General features: G+C 32.9%; 1 protein-coding gene across 1 annotated transcript in view; it reads right to left on the bottom strand.

Annotated features, from left to right (window-relative positions):
- The window catches only part of ROBO2 (roundabout guidance receptor 2), a 327405-nt gene that overhangs the window by 34215 nt on the left and 275279 nt on the right, over nt 1–17911 (bottom strand). Inside the window, exons 17-19 of the mRNA XM_029285756.1 lie at nt 15431–15602; nt 5172–5354; nt 3174–3200 (exon numbers count right to left, since the gene is read on the bottom strand). Coding sequence (XP_029141589.1) covers nt 3174–3200; nt 5172–5354; nt 15431–15602 — 382 coding nt within the window. The remainder of the gene's footprint in view (nt 1–3173; nt 3201–5171; nt 5355–15430; nt 15603–17911) is intronic.

Below are 17911 nucleotides of genomic sequence, written 5' to 3'. Positions count from 1 at the left end.
ATATTCCTCCAATGCCCTGTCTGATGTACTTGCAGGATTCCATGACCATCTATGTACTTTGGTAAGTAGAGTCTGTCAACATCGCTGCATGGATAGAAAGCATGATTCATTTCATTATTTTTTATGTCTTCCTATCCAAGGTTTTTAATTCTGCTTGAGTCCATTCCACTATTACAGCTGTGTATAGTATTTAATGACTAGAAAGGCCCTAAAATTCTATGACTGTCTTTATTCAGACTGTTGCTGTTATTTTCATACACATTTTGATTTTTTCAGTTCAGATAGCAGGTGTGACACATTCGTCTAGTCCAAGTTCAGTTGCAATATCTTCCCTATATATGTATATATGGACAATGTTGAGTAGTGACTATATTTCAGATAGACATAGTTGTTTTCCATACAGCTTCAGATTATCCATGTAAAGGAAATAAAATAGCCTTATAAGTGTTTTTCATTCTTGACATTATCAGTTTGTATTTGGAAATCCTACAATATTTTAGTTTGCTCAGTTTTGACTACTTTTTAAACTATAATTTCCTACCAATTTTTCATTACTGGCAGATTAAACTTTTTACAGATGGTCCAGTGAATCATTTTGTTGACTGTATTATTTTGTTGTTTATAATCAATTTGAGCGATCTTCTTGCATGAACTAAGTATATGAACTACTGTTTCTTCTGCCTATTTGAACAATTTGCACTTTGGCTCATTTGATGATTTTTGGATTCTGACCTTGATTGCATTAGTTTGAATAGCTCGGTCTTGAGCAGGCAAAAGTAAGTGTACAGTTTCTTTTTTTAACAATCCAGTTATGACCAATTTCCAGATTTTATCTTTATCTACTTTCCTCTCCTTCTTTTATATACTAAGCCAGTGCATGCATCTCCAAAAATTTGTCTGACATGAAATAAACCTCTGCATTCATATCTGTAGGACAGGTATTATCTATCAATATCACTATGGAAATATAATGCATAGAGAATAGTCATCAATTCTCTTATTTTTCAGTGCAAACTGTCTAGTTCAGCTTTTGTGCAGTTAATAATTCCAGCAATATATCGTATCACAAATATGTTCCAGGTATTGATGGCTTTGATGGTCTTTCTACTGTTCAGTTTTATGGGCTAGAATGTTCAGCATTTTTCCTTGTTGAAAATTTATTTGTATTCAACTTTGAGGGTAGACTTTTATTTCGATACAGAATATATCTACAATTAGAAAACTAATTCTAGATCTTGAAATTGTCCCAATGAAATAAGTCTGTCCTTTTGATTAACATTATTTCTTAAACAATTGGTATTTACCCATCTTAAAGAAGTCTATTTTCCATTGTGAATTCAAATGGTTTTCTGATAAGCAATACTGCAATGACAGGTAATACTACTTTTTCCTACTACCTTTATTTCTAAATTGTATTTCTCTTTCTCCAAACAAGCAGCCAGAAAACCCTAGCAATGATAGTCAAATGTTTTCATGATTTATTGTGGATTATTATGGGGACTTATATGGTTAACATCTTTACACTGGACATCTCCACATGCTGTGAGGTTTTGGGCACTATCAGTAAGCACTTGTGATCTCCTGCTGAGGTTTGAAAGAGACACAAGTAAAACAGATGTAAGTGAGTAATCAAAGCTGAAAGAGAGAGGGGGGAGGGGGAGAGAGAGGAGGAGGGAGAGGGAGAGAGAGAGAGATGGAGCTCTCAGAGATATCAGACACAACTCAATAGCTAAATTTAGAATAAAGAAATGGAAAAAGTTGTCATAAAAGGTGTTTGATAAAAAGTTAAGGACATAAGTGAATTAAGACAATTTTAAAATTAGTTTTTTATTAAGTTAAATAATTAGTAATTCAACAACTGCTTATGTTATTACCTTATTAAACTGGATTCAAAACAAGTGAAATAACCACAGATGTGTTATTCACTTTCATGTACTATAAATACATTCTATATTATTATACAGAATTAACTAGTGAAGTCAGTCATTAGGCCATCTTCTCCAAATAGGGAAGAATTTCCAAAACTTTTAATGAGTTTAAATTGTGGCTACAGACCTTGATGAGCACATGCTCATTAATTCATGTTACTTTAATTCAATAACAGCTTTATTGGCTATAAATTCAAAAGTGATTATTAAGTGAAGCTATAGATACTATCCTGTTCATTCCTAAAGTCATAGGAATATGAGGTTCTTTAGCCCAAAGATTTTAGAAGGCTATTTGTTTGAGAGAAAGTTCCATTTGAGTCAGTTGTTGAAGACCATGTTGGTTTGCTCTTATCATCTGTGATAGATTGTAATTGATGATTCTGTCTCTTTGGCTGTTTCCATGTAAGTTTCAAGTGTTTTAAACTCATCCTGATACTTTTTAAAAAATAAAAGCAAAATATAAACCTTTAAAAATGTATCTATTCATTTGTATGTTTTGAATACTCGCTTTAAATTTATTTGAAAGAGACATAAAATATTTAATAAAAACATAATTATTGACTTAACAATGCCTATTGCTTTTCATGACCATATATATCATGGAAGAGTTCTTTATGTGCTATTATTTTTGCCTCATATAATTTTATTGTACTTAATTAAATGTTAGATATGATAAAGAAATTCTAATAACTTTAATTTTGAATCTGGTTTTATTCGTATGATATAGATTTCATAAATCTATATAATATTTATAATTTTATAAATATTTTCAATTATAATGGGTTGTGTGTGAATAAGTTACTGCCTGCCATGTGGATTTAAGGATGTTAATTTTTGATAATATCTACATATAATTAAACTCAAAATTTTTTACAAAAAGTAGGAAACTATAATATATATGATCTGTATTAAATCTATATTAAACTATAGTATAATATAGATTACCTCAAAATTTTGCAAGTTTGTATGTTTGTACTCTGTCTTCTTTCACTTCAAACAATGCTCAATAAATAATTAAGAATAAAAAATTAATAAAGCTGAAAATGTGAGCATAATTTTAAAGATAGATAAATTAATATTATAATATATCATTCTTTTAGAATCGCTGGTACAATACCACATTAGTATGACATAAAAAGAATGCTGATTCTTGCACATGAGTTTTTAATTCTTTTTATAAATTGAATATTTATAATGTATTCATTTGTATGGTGCTGGGGGAAAGAGAGAACTAATGGACAGTACCTGCAGGGGTGAAGGTGAAGGACTGGACTGCAAAACAAGAAAAGTAAATACATTGTGAGTTATAAAACTCTTAAGCAATGCCAATTACAGGGCATGGCTGTCTTTCAAAAATTATCAGGCTCAAATTATAGCAATTCACATTTAAGCATTAGCAGCAGCCCATGATAAAGGATTGAACATAAATGCATGGGGTTTTTTATATTTATATGAAATAGTTACATGGACATGCAAGCCGGCATATAGATGCTATGTTTTTCTTTCAAATGTAATTGATTATGAATTTTCATTATCAGGCAAATGCAACATTTAACAATAAATACTCAAGTGTGTAGAATATGACACACTTAAAAGTGTTACAAGAGTTAATACCATATACATAAATATTAGAAGAGAAATTATATGAATGTTATGTTTTTTATAATGCTTTTATGCTGACTAAAAAGTATATGGTTGCCAGCAATTAACCAAAATTTTTACATACTTTTAAGAGATATTTATTCTGCGTGTATATATTGCACATATGGTAAACCTACAAATTGTTAGATGTTACAAAACTATTTATAGAAACATGCTCTTATACATGAGATGTCAAACAATTAAATAATGAGATTTGAGGAAGTATGTATTTAGCACATCTGATGTTTCTGAAAATCTAAATAAAGCAGAAAATCTATCACCCCTCCCTTAAATATGTAAAGAACTGTTATCTAATCATTCTAGATAATGAAACAATGCTACCTGTAGTGCCATTGAGCTTAATGATATAATTTCTGAACAAAATTTAATTACTTCCTTAAAAACAGAAAAAGGTTGAAAGTGCTATATGCATTATAAAGAAGAAAATAAAAATCTGCAAACCAAACATTGCTTTTAAAATTATAACCATAAATGTTCAATGTATGTAATCATTAAGAAAAAAATAGCCAGAGTCAAAATCTGATTTGAATATCACATAGCCAGAGTTTCAATGAATTCAAATAGAACATGAATAATATTTTTCTTCAAAAATTATGCATCAAAATTGTAGAGAAATTCACAGCCTTCTTATTTAGCTGCAATGGAATATGCAATATTAATATTCTTGCTTCACACCAGTTTTAATCCAGAAGGCAACATGAAGGATATTAACAGTCTTTTGCTTTATACTGATTTCAGTTCAGTTGTGAACTAAGTTGATTAAGTTGGTGACCACAGATTATAAAAAAATGTTTTAATATAAATCAAATTTCTAAAGTGCACATTTTGGACATTTTTATATTGCTTTCAGACCATGGAAACAAAACCTTATGTGATCGAAAACAATAGAAAAACACAAGAGGAGATTCCAAAATTTATCCTTATGCATTTCTATTTCTTTCATAAATAGAAAATATGTCATGCTTTCACTTGAATGCCCCCAGTGTTTTATACTGTTCTGTTTTATAAAAGATAAGTAGAATGTTTACTTACAATGTATCCAGTATTATCAAACAAAGCTAACTCAGCAATCATTTGTTTAATTACTTAGTGAACAGCAAAATAGGACAGGATTTGAATGGACTGATTCTCTTTCATCCATTTATGGGAGAAAGTGAAATCATGTAATTAGGACATACTGGCCTCCATCTCAGTTAATTTGGTCATGATTACATGATTGAAAATAATGATGATATAACAAGTTGATCTTTAGCAACCTGAACTTATCAATTCCACTTTATTTATATACTTCTTTACTTTTGCAAATAAAATAAAATAAACCTGCTGAATTTCTCTTTCACTTAGGGAAAAGGTGCATCTAAAATTCTTGGGCTTCTTATATCAGATGTACTTGTTATGTGAATATTAGACAGCTTTCTGGTAGCAATGATGAAATGTGATACAGAGCAATGCACTTAAAGCTTTTCATATTCTTGTTCTTTCACAGCATAATAAACAACATTCAATCTGCTCAACTCCTTATTCTGTGAACTAGGTATATTCTAGCTGAATATTTATTTTAAACTCAATTCTTGTTCTTACCTGCATAATTGCTAAGGCCCTTTCTCTTCTTTCTGCGCCAATAGAGCCAGATACTGAAACCCATGAGTATAACCCAGCAAGCACCACCAATTCCAGCAATAAAGGCAGGTTGCTTGACAACATCCGTAATTTGTTCTGTTATGCTATTGTTGTTTTCAGTGATGATGACTTCATTACGCCCTCCTGGATAACATAAATAATTGAACTAAATAAATAAATAAAATAATAATAATAATATATAATAGCGGAATATTTATGCCATAACAGGTATGGCAAGATAAATAAAGTCTAAAAATGTTTTATAATAGAATAATCAACAACTGATTCTTAAAAAAGCAACTTTAATCAGTTTTTGGAAGGTGTCAAAAATCTCAAAACAGCTCTACAAAAGCAGCTCTAGGCCCATGGAATATTACATTCTGTGTCACATAGTAGATAACTGGAAACATTTGGCAAGGTTACAAATCAGCATAATCTGCAACTTTGCAGCAACAAATATTAAAGGCAGAATGCCTTGATACAGTCAACGGTCTTTAACAGTAATAGCTATTGATAAGCTGATCCCCCATTAACTTATCCATTCTTTTTTAAAATAATTCAAAGTATCTGCAATAATTTAACTATGTGCTGTGTGAAAAAGAGTTTTCTCCTGTTGGTATGTATCTGCCATTTAATTCCAGTAGAATTTAAGTTCTAAGGTTGTGAAAAAGTTCTTCTCATTCTCTATGCTATCCATTATTTCATAGCCTTCTCTTCCTTCATTCCAAACTAAACATCTCAATGGTCTCTTTTCTCATGAGACATTGTTAATTTTGAAGTGTGGTTTTTTTAGAGTCAACATTCATGACCAACGTTAATCAATGAACACAAAGAAGAAATCCTTCATGTTTATGCTTCCATCCTAATTCTCACGGGGAAAGAAATAACTTCCCTTCGAGTTCTAGGGCACTAGAACTGGTATGACTGAAAGATCCAAATCAAGTTAGAAAAATGACACAGTGTGGAATTAATGAGTTGACCTAAAAGTAGAAAACCGTGGTGCTGGTTCCACTTCAGCTGCTATTTTTTTTAGCTCCACATGGTAGCTATTGTTGACAAAAAAAATGGAAGACAGAATGTTATGTACAGTCTTGAATTCCTAGGGAAAAGGCGGGATATACATTTAATTATTAACTTTCCTTTGTTCTGAGTAAGGGGAACCTGAAATGTAAAGACATACTCAATTTTGTGACTTAATTGGAATTCAAGTTCCAATTGCAGTCATTCATTGATATTTTGATTTATGGCTGTTTTATACTCTTTTATTCTAAATTTCCCTGTTGCAGCCTGTTGTTTGACATAAGTATCAGCTAAAATCTGCAAAAATTGGGATGGGTTATAAATACTGTCAAATATATAAGAAGTTTCTATAGAATTCTCACTAAAACAAATTTTAGTGACCAAAACAGATTATTAGAAAAAGAAAAAAGAAAAGCTTCCACCTAACTAAAAACAAAGATGGAAAACAATTTAACTATGTTTTCCTTCTGAAGATATTTAAAGGTATTCATTCATATACATTACATAACAGTGAAATTCTTACTAAAATAACCACTAATTTTATTTGGCAACCTGGACACTGTGAAGAAGCACTTTTATGAATTTATTTATTTCTTAGATTTTTATTTACTTTATTACTTCTAAGTAACTTAAAATGGCAAACATACATAATATTCATTCCTCCTCCTATTTTCCCCACAACAGCAAACCTGTGAGATGGACTGGGCTGAAAGAGTAATTGGACCAAAGCCATTCAGCTGAATAATGTTGAAATAAAGTGTTTAGGGTATTTAAAAAATCCATCTTATAGTAATGAAAACTTTGTACCTAGTATATCTACTATGAGCAAAGCAGAGGTCATGTTTATGGAATGTTCCTGAACTGGGATCCCTGCTCACAGTCACTTCTGTGCTCATAACCTCTAGATTGGATTACCACAATACACTCTATAGGGGCAGCCCTTTAAGGCTATTTAAGCTTCAGCTGGTGCAGAATACAGCAGCATAGACTGTTAATGGTGCTGTTATTCAGTGTATGAGATACCACTGTTTTGTGAGCTGCATAGGCTTCAAATAGGCTTTCAGGTTCAATTCAAGGTACAGTAATAACTTCTAAAACCTTTGTGGCTTTGGACCACATTACTTATGGAATTATTTTTCCTTAGTTTTTTTTTAATTTGTCCTACCTGATCCAGCAAGAGGTGCTTGCTTAATCACCAGTTAAAGAATATTGGCTGATGGGACCCAGAGAAATATCACTCCCTCTCACATTAGACCAGCCATGATCCTGTTGGCTTGAAACCTTGATACTGGGCCTGAGCCTGGTGCCCAAGTATATGACATAACCCATCTACTAGCTATGTAGATGGCAGTTTTATAATATTTGGCTATGTGGTTTTATTTTTTTATTTTTATTTTATGTATTATATTTTATTCATGCGTGTGAGATTTATGTAGATAACTATATAAATTGATACAGTACTATATACAGTCTCTGAAACTCTGTATGTTGTAGAAATTGTGTGGCAATCCACTAAACAATAATTTTGCTGATTACTGGTATCTACTATCTAATATAATCACCCATATCTATTGTTGGGTGATATATATGCATAGATGGAATACCAACATTTATCCTTCCACATATTGATTTATTAGTTTTTTATTTCATAAATAAAAACAGAATATATAAAATTTTTGTATTATTGTAATTGCATACATTTAAAATTTAAGACTAATTTATTCATCTAAACTATAATTTAGTAATCTTATATAACTGTTTTTATAATGAATAACATAAATAATATCTATTACAAAGTACAGTTTTATTTATCTTGTTTTGGAAATCACAAAATCTCTAGAGATGACTCATTTCTTCCCATTTACTGGAAAAAATGTTCATATAATGAACACCCAGTCTAAAAGTCATTAGCAAGTAAATTACAATGTATATAGGCTCCATTTTGGTTAATAGGATTAATTTGCTGTTCGAATGGCTCAGCAAAATTAGGCTCCTTTCCAGTCTGCCACTGAATATGGTCAATTTTGTAATCATTAAGTTGTCTAATCCCCAAATAAGCCATTTCCTGTACAAATTAATTCTGTATTTTGAAAAAAGGCATAAATGTATCATTTTAAAGATATGGAATTTGATTTTTGGGATAGGTAGATAAATATGAAATACTTTAAGTATTTTTTTCTAATGAATATTCAGGTTAATGAAAAATATGATGGCTTTCTACTTTCTAGCTCATACTTCAAAAACAAATATATTATGGTAAGCATTTTAAATGAGGACCCTATGGCTAAATCTTACAAGTAAGATGTAAAAATCACTTTTTAAATGAAACATACTTGGTGATTTCCAAGTCTGAAATCTAAATAACAATGTATCTCAAATTAAATGGCTTTAGTACTACTTGGATCCCATAGGTCAGTGGTGGCGAACCTATGGCACGGGTGCCAGAGGCGGCACTCAGAGCCCTCTCTGTGGGCATGCGCGCCATCGCCCCACTCTTAGGCTTTCAGCTGGGTTTTTAAAATCTTTTTGCTTTAGGCCTCCGCTGCCGTGTACAAAAAAAAGGTTCAATCAATCAGTCAATTTCAAGTTCTCGCAGGAAAAAAAAAGATCTTGCAAAGTTGGAATTGATTGATAGAACTTTTTAGTCCCACCCAGTCTGTTGTTACCACCACAGCCACGCCCACCCAATGGACCACACCCACCCAATGGGCCACACCCACCTGGCACCTGACGATGCATGTGGGTTTTAGGTTGCAGTTTGGGCACTCGGTCTCTAAAAGGTTCACCATCACTGCCATAGGCTTTCAAATAATAATTTACTACTGTAAAGCTATTGAGCTGTTTCCAAACCTTTTAGTGATGCACTAACTCTAGATATCTGTACTACGTAAGAGAAAAGGAAATTCTTGAACTCAAAGAGAATGGCAGAAGGGTAGAAGTGAGAAACAATGTATAGCTGTATGTATATACAATGTATGTATATTGCAGGATATATTCTTCTGTCAGCCTGTTGACCAGTGACTATATTTTAAAATAATATACATTTTATTTTTAGTTACTTTTTTAAAAAAATTGGTCTACATCTATTTTTGAAAGTCACTTTATAAACTCTACCATCTGCAAATTCAGAATCTCTGCTTTTAAATGGGCTGAATAGGTAGATAATTTTCAAGGCAATTTTCAGAAAGCTCTAAAGTTTATGACATATCCCTAGGAAGGATAGATTCCCAATTATATCAATGTACTTTTAATTTAATAGTCTGTAAGACTGCGCTATCCTTTGGGGCCTTGCCATTACATGCACAAAAAGTAGTTATTTATTTAAATGACAGAATAACATTGCTCTGTGATTTTAGAGGATGAAAATAGGTGAACATGGATGCATATGTCCAATTAAGTTCAACAATATTAATGTGTTTGGTTTTGGAGAAAAACATATTAATTAATTTAGAATTAGTTTTTGTTACATTTAATCACAAACATAAAATATAGATCTATGTGCATGAAAAAATGAGAAAACAGTGAAATCAAGTATCACTAAATTACTTCATATACTCCAGGTGTTTTTGAATCAGTATTGTCAGGTTAGCTAATTAGAATACAGATGAGGGATGTATCTGACCTGTAACGCTTCATTGTTTCTGCAGAAACAATATAATGAAATATGTTTTCCTCCCATTGGACAGTAATGAAGAATAAAACTAATTTGCTGGACCAAAAATTAATTAGACACATCAAGTTTTATTGTACTTATAATTGTGAAAATTTACAGCTGTTTCTTCATTACACCAACAGTAGGAATCTGCACAATTGTTATGGGGAGAGAAAGACCCTTATAAGAAAGACATAGGCAGTATTCTCATCTTATTTAAAGAAAATATATTCTCACTTTTTTCCACCTTGATTGCTATTTTGAATAGGTCTATTTTGTCCTATTAAGAATAAATGCTACTGTTTGTCATGTTTGACATCTACTTTAATAGTCTAATGCTTCTAAATGCTTACAGATTAAGGTCCTACTGTTATTATTTTATTCATGAAATTCAATTGTTATCTATTTATAACCCTCCATATTTCCTTTCACATTTCTTCTAGAAAAAAGATTTCCACATTTACCAGTCTTTCTGTTTCCTAAGCCATGTAAATTTGGGGTTGAAAGATCTAAAATAGTTTGTAAATTCCCCTGCTATACCCAGTACTTTCAATGAGAAATGCTAAAATGTTTGCAATATTTGCCAAACTTTCATTCCTCTTCCTTCAAACTAGCCAGTGACATGGTGAGGATTCAAAGAGATATGGAAGAATCAGAACTGTACATGACTTTTCTGTTTCTCTTTGATGTATTCGTTTTTAAAACATACTTTTATGTAGCTTTCTTTTTTCATATTCAGCAAAACAGTACCATATATCATGAGTTCAGGCTGAGCTTTACATGCTAAAGTCTTGAATGGTGTCTGAAGACAATGAGGAACTGAAAGAGAACAACTAGAACAACTAGATTAGATTGAATCCTACCAAGAAGAAATAGTTGTTTGATAATAAGATAGAGGAATGTATTGTTCCTTGATGGGATTGTGCTGTTATCTGAAGATCCTCCTAGATAAACAGCAGGTAGAGTTTGTTGCTAGAGGCTTTTGTCCCACTCTGTACTTTATGGCTGTACCTGGTATACTGTAGATAGCTCTTTCAACAGTAACTCATGCCTTTATCACCTTGCAGTTGGATTACTGCAACACATTATATAGGAAGTTGTCTTTGAAGATGCCTCAGAAGCCACAAAACTGCTACAGAATATGGCAGCCAGACTAATCTCCATCCTGTCCTGTTTGTATCAGAGGCACCATTCAAGGTGCTTCCAGATTGAAATGATTAGCCGGTAACATCAATGTTGTTTGGGCCATGCCTGTGGGGTCTCTGAACACGAGCTTGCCAACTTCCAACCCAGTGTCCTAACCACATGAGCCACTATGCTCCTTAGCCAGACTAATAATGGCAAAAGTTGCTACAGTAAATTACACTTAAGATTACTGGCTCCACTATATTTCTAATCTTATCCTGCCATTTAGTGGCCTGATGAGATTTTATCTTTCAAGACTAATGCATAGGATGTGGATGAATCAAGCCTTCTCATTAATAGCCCCCCCCATATATATATATATATATATATATATATATATATAATATACTGTGTCCAGAAATAGAGTTGGCCTTGACTCTCATGTTTAGAAAGGAACTGAGCCCTATGTTATTTGGATGAATCTCTGGCTCACAGTATAGTTTTAGCTCCCAATGTAGGCATCTATTGGGTTTTGGTTTTATATTAGTTACTAGTAATACATAATTGTTTCAAGAATTACATGGTCCAACTACATTTTATCTAGATGGATTTGTATAAAGTCTCTCTTGTCTTTTGCTGTCACTTGCCTTTATAGGTAAGAATCCAAAAAAAGAGATCCAATTTGTCATCAGTTCTGCCAGAAGGAATGCAAATCCAGATCTTGGGAACTTAAACATACAATTTGGAGCTCTGGGAGTTAAGCCAAAATCAAGAACATTATCCATCCTTATAAACACAATGTACAGTCAGTATTATTGAAAGGATCACTTCTCTCCTACTGCATCTAAATATCCCATCAGAAGGAGAGATGTCCTTTTGAGCCCATCTAATCTGGAATGTCACTGGTTAAGACCCAGGAAGGTAGCCTTTTCTGTGATAGTGCCTACACTTTTTTGCAACATCTTCCCCCCCCTCCAGATTAGCATGTATTTTTGGCCTTCTGAAAATCTTTAAAGACATGGTTGCATCACCAAACTTGGAGATCTGGGTATGAAAGTGTCTGTGGAGGGGTTGTAGTGATGGTTATGATGACTATTTACCTACATGTTTTAACTGGATGCAGATTTCTTTTTAGGGTGATATTGTTGTTTTTAATTTTTGTTCACCTCCCAGAGGCATGAGGTGAGATGGGCAACTGAATACCTACAATGCAATACCTTGGGCATTACTTGGAAACCCTAGTGAGATGTATAAATAAGTGTTATTAAGATACTACAGATACCTGAACCCATGCTGGTGGATGACTTCACCAAGTGGCTTCAGGTGGATGTTAAAAAGGACTAGAGATATTACAGATCCAGAGCAAGAACTTTTTTCAATAAAAATAAATTAACAAGCTCTAAAGGAAAGAAAACTACTGCAACACTGGGTCTCCCACCCCTAGCCCATAAAGCCAGCCCAGAAGGATACTATATTGGATGATATCAAAGACTACAGAGAGATGAAGGAAGGCCAGGATTGAAGAATCCTCACCCTTGCAGTCTCTCCAACTGCCATCAAGAAATGCAGTTGATGCTTTCTTCAGTATTATATAATGGTCTGAGTCCTGAAAAGAGTACAGATAATCTGATTTGTCCAGTACTCCTTGGATCTGCAATTCTTTACAACCTTCCCCCAAAAGGGAGAATTGGAGATCCAATTAAAATAATTGGATATAATTGGATATAGGGATATTTAGAGTCCCTAGATCTTATGCTCTCCAGAAGATTCTCATAACCAGTTATCAATGGAGCAGTACCTCTGAAAGCCAATAGATCTTTAGTATGATTATAGCTACTCCACCATTTTGCCTTGGGATTTGACTTGTCACATGTCCAACCAGATATTAGAAATTTATGCCAGTTTATCCGTCTCATTCAGTATTGGATCACAGATGAGGAATGCCTTAAAATAGACTAGTCTGGCATCCAATAACAATAGCCAAAATCCAGGATCACTCATGACCCAATGATAAGTCATTGAGGTCAAGCAAGGGACTGGACAATAGAACTCACATAACATACTAAAACTTCTTTCTCTAACAGTGGCTTGTTCCCTGTTGGTCCCTATCCCTTCAGATATAGTAGGCTCCTATTCACTGTCTTGCTTCCTCCAAAACAACACCACCAATTATTACTGCAATGCCACAAACCTCTCACCAGCTTGGTAACTGGTTCTTCAGAAGGCTTCTGTCCAAGTACTCAGCATCCCTACTCATATTAATATTCACATTGGCTCTTAAACAGGTCATGTGGATTGTGGTCTACATAATCTAACATACATCTGAAATTGTTTTGTGTATTTTCTGTTAAGCTCTTTATTTTATTTCATTTTTTTGATACAGTGGTGCTTAAAAGTTTGGGAACTTTTTCGAATTTTCAATATTTCTGCATAAAGATTGACCTGAAATGTGATTTGTTCTTTACACAAATCCTAAAACTAGATAAAGAAAACTCAATTAAACAAATGAACAAAAACATTGTACCTGTTCTTTTATTTATTGAGGAAAATTGTGCAGAGATGCATATTTCTGTGTGCCAAAAACATGTGATTATGAGTACATCTGAAGGGAAAATTAAAGTGTTTCAATTAATGGGGTGATAATCAAATGTGAACCTGAGAGGTCCTGCCTTATTTAAAGAACAGAATTCTGGTATTCCTATCAAAGTCTGATTCACACAACCCAGGTGTGTGGAAATATATTATGCTTGAACAAAGATTTCTGGGGATCTACAAAAAAAGATATTGATGCTTATCAAGTTGGAAAGGGTTACAAAACCATTTCCAAAGTGTTTGAACTCCACTAACTCACTGCCGGACAGATTGTACAAATGGAGATAATTCAACAACATTTTTACCTACCTTAGTATGGTCAACCAGCCAAATTGTTTAAAAAAATTCCCAGGGTAACATCTAAGAAACAACTGGCCTCTCTTGCATTAATGAATTCAAGTTCATGAACCTACTACTAGGAGAATGGCAGGGCTCCAAGAGAAAGCCACTATTCCTCAAAAAGGATATTGTTACCCATCCAGTTTGCAAAAGACTGGTGGGTAAGCCAGAAAACCATCGGAAGAATGTTCTGTAGGAGAATGAGACCAAAACAGAACTTTGTGACTTGAATTAAAACAGTAAACACTACATTCCAGCACAAGAAGTAGATCCAATCTTTGAAACATGGTGGTGGCAGCATCATGGTTTGAGCCTATACTTTTTGGCCTTTGGACTGGAATGGCTTACCATCATAGATGGAACTATGAATTCTAAATTATACCAGCAAATTCTACAGGGAAATATTAGTGAAGTGACACTCAAGAGAAAGTGGGTCATGTAGCAAGACAATCCCAACCATCCAAATCATACGAACAAAGAATGGTTAAAGCATACAAAACTTAATATTTTGGAATGGTCACATCCGAGTGCTGGCCATGACCCTAAAGAAATGCTATGGAAGCATTGAAGTGGGTAGTTCATGCAAGAAAGCCCAGAAACATCCTGAATTGAAGCTGTTCTTAAAATGCCTCCAAACTGATGTGCAGGATTGATCAACAGTTATCAAAATATTACTTGAACATATTGCTGCCTAAGTTGAAGGGAGGGAGCAGACTAGTTACTGAAAGCAAAGGTTCACATAATTTTGCCACACAAAATATGTTGCATTGGATGATTTTTCTCAATTAAAAATGAACAGGTATAAAGTTTTCGACTTATATGTTTAACTGTTTTTTTAATCTACTTTTAGGATATGTCTGGATAAGAGATCACATTTTGGGTCATATTTATGCAGAAATACTGAAAATTCAAATAGGCTCACAAACTTTTAAGCATTATTGTATATCATTGAAAAGTTTCTAAGGCAAGCTTTTAGGCTTGCCTCAAGTCATGAAATTAATTTAGTTTGATTAACAAAAACAAAACTTTAAAGGAGAGACATGGTATTACCAGTTTTTCCCTTTATTGGATTCAAAGCCCTTGTGTTTTGGCAGAAAACAGAAGAGACCATCTGCTCAGAATAATTGATACACAGTAAACCTCAAATGCTCAGATAACATACTTTAAACATGGCCTTGGGCACCAGTAGCACAAATAAGGAAATAATGTAGTAATCAAAACAGGCAGAAGAGAAAGGTTTAGTTAGCTATCCTATAAATCTATTAAACTGGTGAAGTGAAAAATTCATAATGCAATGTTACTTTCACACAATAATTGATATTTATAATTTATTTTAGTAATACAGACATTTCTCTGTTTTAGTTCTAGAAATATTTATAAATAGAAAATATTCAACCATAGCTCTATCTTATATTTTCAGTCAGGATTCATGGAAGGCATAGGGAAATGTAATTACATTAAACAGAGTGGCAGCATACAGGTATTCACTTACCAATTATTATAGGTTGTGGTTCACTTTTAACTCCAATGCCAGCACTGGTACTTGCTGCAACTTCCACTCTGTACTGAATCCCTGGATATAGGCCTCCAATAACTACAGACCGAATAGCTGCATCAACAGTCTTGTTGATATGAAATTTTGTTTCATTACCCAGGCACCATATCTGGAATAGAGAGGTATTTGTCAAAATATGACAAAATAACATTTAACTTCTGCCTGAGAAAATAAGAATAATTTCCATCTGGATCTAGCCTGTATTTCCTCCCATTTAAGCATTCAATGTGTATTACAAAACAGAATAATGTTTTGGAAATTTACTGAAGAGCGATTTGATATCAAAATAGAACAAAATAAAACCCATTCCTATAAGCTGTATCTTTACAATAATAATTACCCTCACCTTAAAAGGATACATTATCTTCACCTAAAGTATTCTAAAATAATACTTACAGGATAGTGAAATATTAAATGCTATGTACTTTTACATTTTATTACTAAGGTTTTTAACCCTTCCTCTATAATACATAGATTATTAGTTTAAAAGGTTACTTTTTTCCTTTTAATATATATTTGTGTGGGCATGTGTGTCCTATATAGAGTGCTTAAAAAAGTAATTTAACCATTTCATTGAAAATGAAAAATAACCCACCTTCAATTATTTTTAATTATGAAATAGTAACTATTGGAGAGAATCCATCCGAGAAGAATTCAGATTTACTCCTCAAATCTAAGATTTCCACCACCAATAATAATAACAATATAAGAACTGTAAGGAAGTCATTCAAATTCTGGTTTGGAGCTGAAGGCACCTAGTTTTGTGGTTGCACTATGTGGTACTCTCAGTATATAATATTTAGCCCATGACCCATTTAAGTCTTTGTACCTTAGAAAATCCTGAAAAATTAATTTTGTTGGCTAAGATTTCTATTCTTCAATCTGTACACTCTGAACAAAGGAGACTCATAGTCTGTCAATGTTGTTCATAGTTAACAAACCATGTCTTGAAAACTGAAAATAATTTTGATTGCACACCTTGTATGTGTTTAGGTAATTAAAGAGGAATATCTAATTTCTGTTTGATTTTTTAATGAACTAGTCACAATCAGTTTGATTTCTAAGACAGTTGGAGTCTAAAGAAAAAATATTTTTTGCTAAGTTATATTGAAGCTTGTAACTGGAAAATAATCATGTTCATAAAGCAGCATTAGGAACTTCCTGAGCTCGAACAGATCTGTGATATTGTCAAATATGATAGACAAATATAATATTGTAGCAGTATATTCTTTTCTCAGAGGAAATAAAAATGTGTTGGTTTAAGCATCTGTACAGATGAAAAATAGGATGCTGAAAAACCACATGGCAATTTAGACCTCAGTATAAAATAACAGTCTTCAACTTTCTTATGTTGAATCAGGAGTGATAAGTATATGTTTTAGTTTCATTAAAGTTATATATTATGTTTGTCTTATATTATTAGATTATTATTGCTATATTTTACCTTGTACACCTATTTATTTATGGTCCAAGTCCAAGTCCAAAAATTTTAAAATACAGAACACCATTTAATACATGCATAGGTAACAGTACATTACTTACATAGAAATGTAAGTACATAGAAAAAAAAAGAAATCCTATAAAGTTAGCATTTCATTGAAAGCATCAAACAGTTTCTATAAGGTACAAATAAATTTTTTTTTACTATTGTCAAAACACCTGGGCACTGATCACTTAATAAGAATATCTCAATCTCCTCATCATAGTGGAGGTTATTCGACTCAAGAGCCAAAGTATTAGCTCTGATTGCCAGGGCATATATGGTAGGCACTTTAAAAGGATGTGTGACTCATCCTCTCTATTCAAGCGAATGCAAAGTTGATCTTCATAGGTTGAAAGCTGGCATATCAATCAGCTGCCACCCTGTTAGGGGAATATCGATACTGGCTTGGGAAAAGGCCATTCTATGTGGGGAGCATGGAATCTTATAAAAGTAACTGGGAGTGTCCAAGAGGAGAGACCAATTTGTCTATATGAGAGATGGGAGAGTTGGATCTGTCTGCTTGAATGTCTAAGTCTCATACTGTCTACTTAGGTTCGACCAAGATTTTTTTTTATGCCTAAAGCAAGTCAGATTGGAATTGACAGTCCACACTATCTCAAATCTAGGTCAATTTGTTTTTTTCAGAATAGATTGATGTATATCATATATAATTAAATATACCAATGAGGTTCTCCATATAATTTGTTCTGTCCAGAATCTCAAGCAACGTAATCTTATCTGGGCCTCAAATTACATGCAATTTAGTTCTAATCTGAAAATGGCATTAGACTATGTAACCTGTTACACATTGTAAACTGCCAACAGTCTCATTGATAAGATTTATAAGATGTAGTAATTAATGTATTTCTGGAGAAAAATACCAGACGTGGTGAACATAAATCTCATCATAAATAGATACATTTAAGGGAGACTTC

Source organism: Protobothrops mucrosquamatus, unplaced genomic scaffold (assembly GCF_001527695.2).
Source record: "Protobothrops mucrosquamatus isolate PMUCROS unplaced genomic scaffold, P.Mucros_1.0 scaffold_185, whole genome shotgun sequence".
NCBI classification, from domain to species: Eukaryota; Metazoa; Chordata; class Lepidosauria; order Squamata; family Viperidae; genus Protobothrops; species Protobothrops mucrosquamatus.
This window is presented reverse-complemented; position numbering and strand designations above follow the sequence as displayed.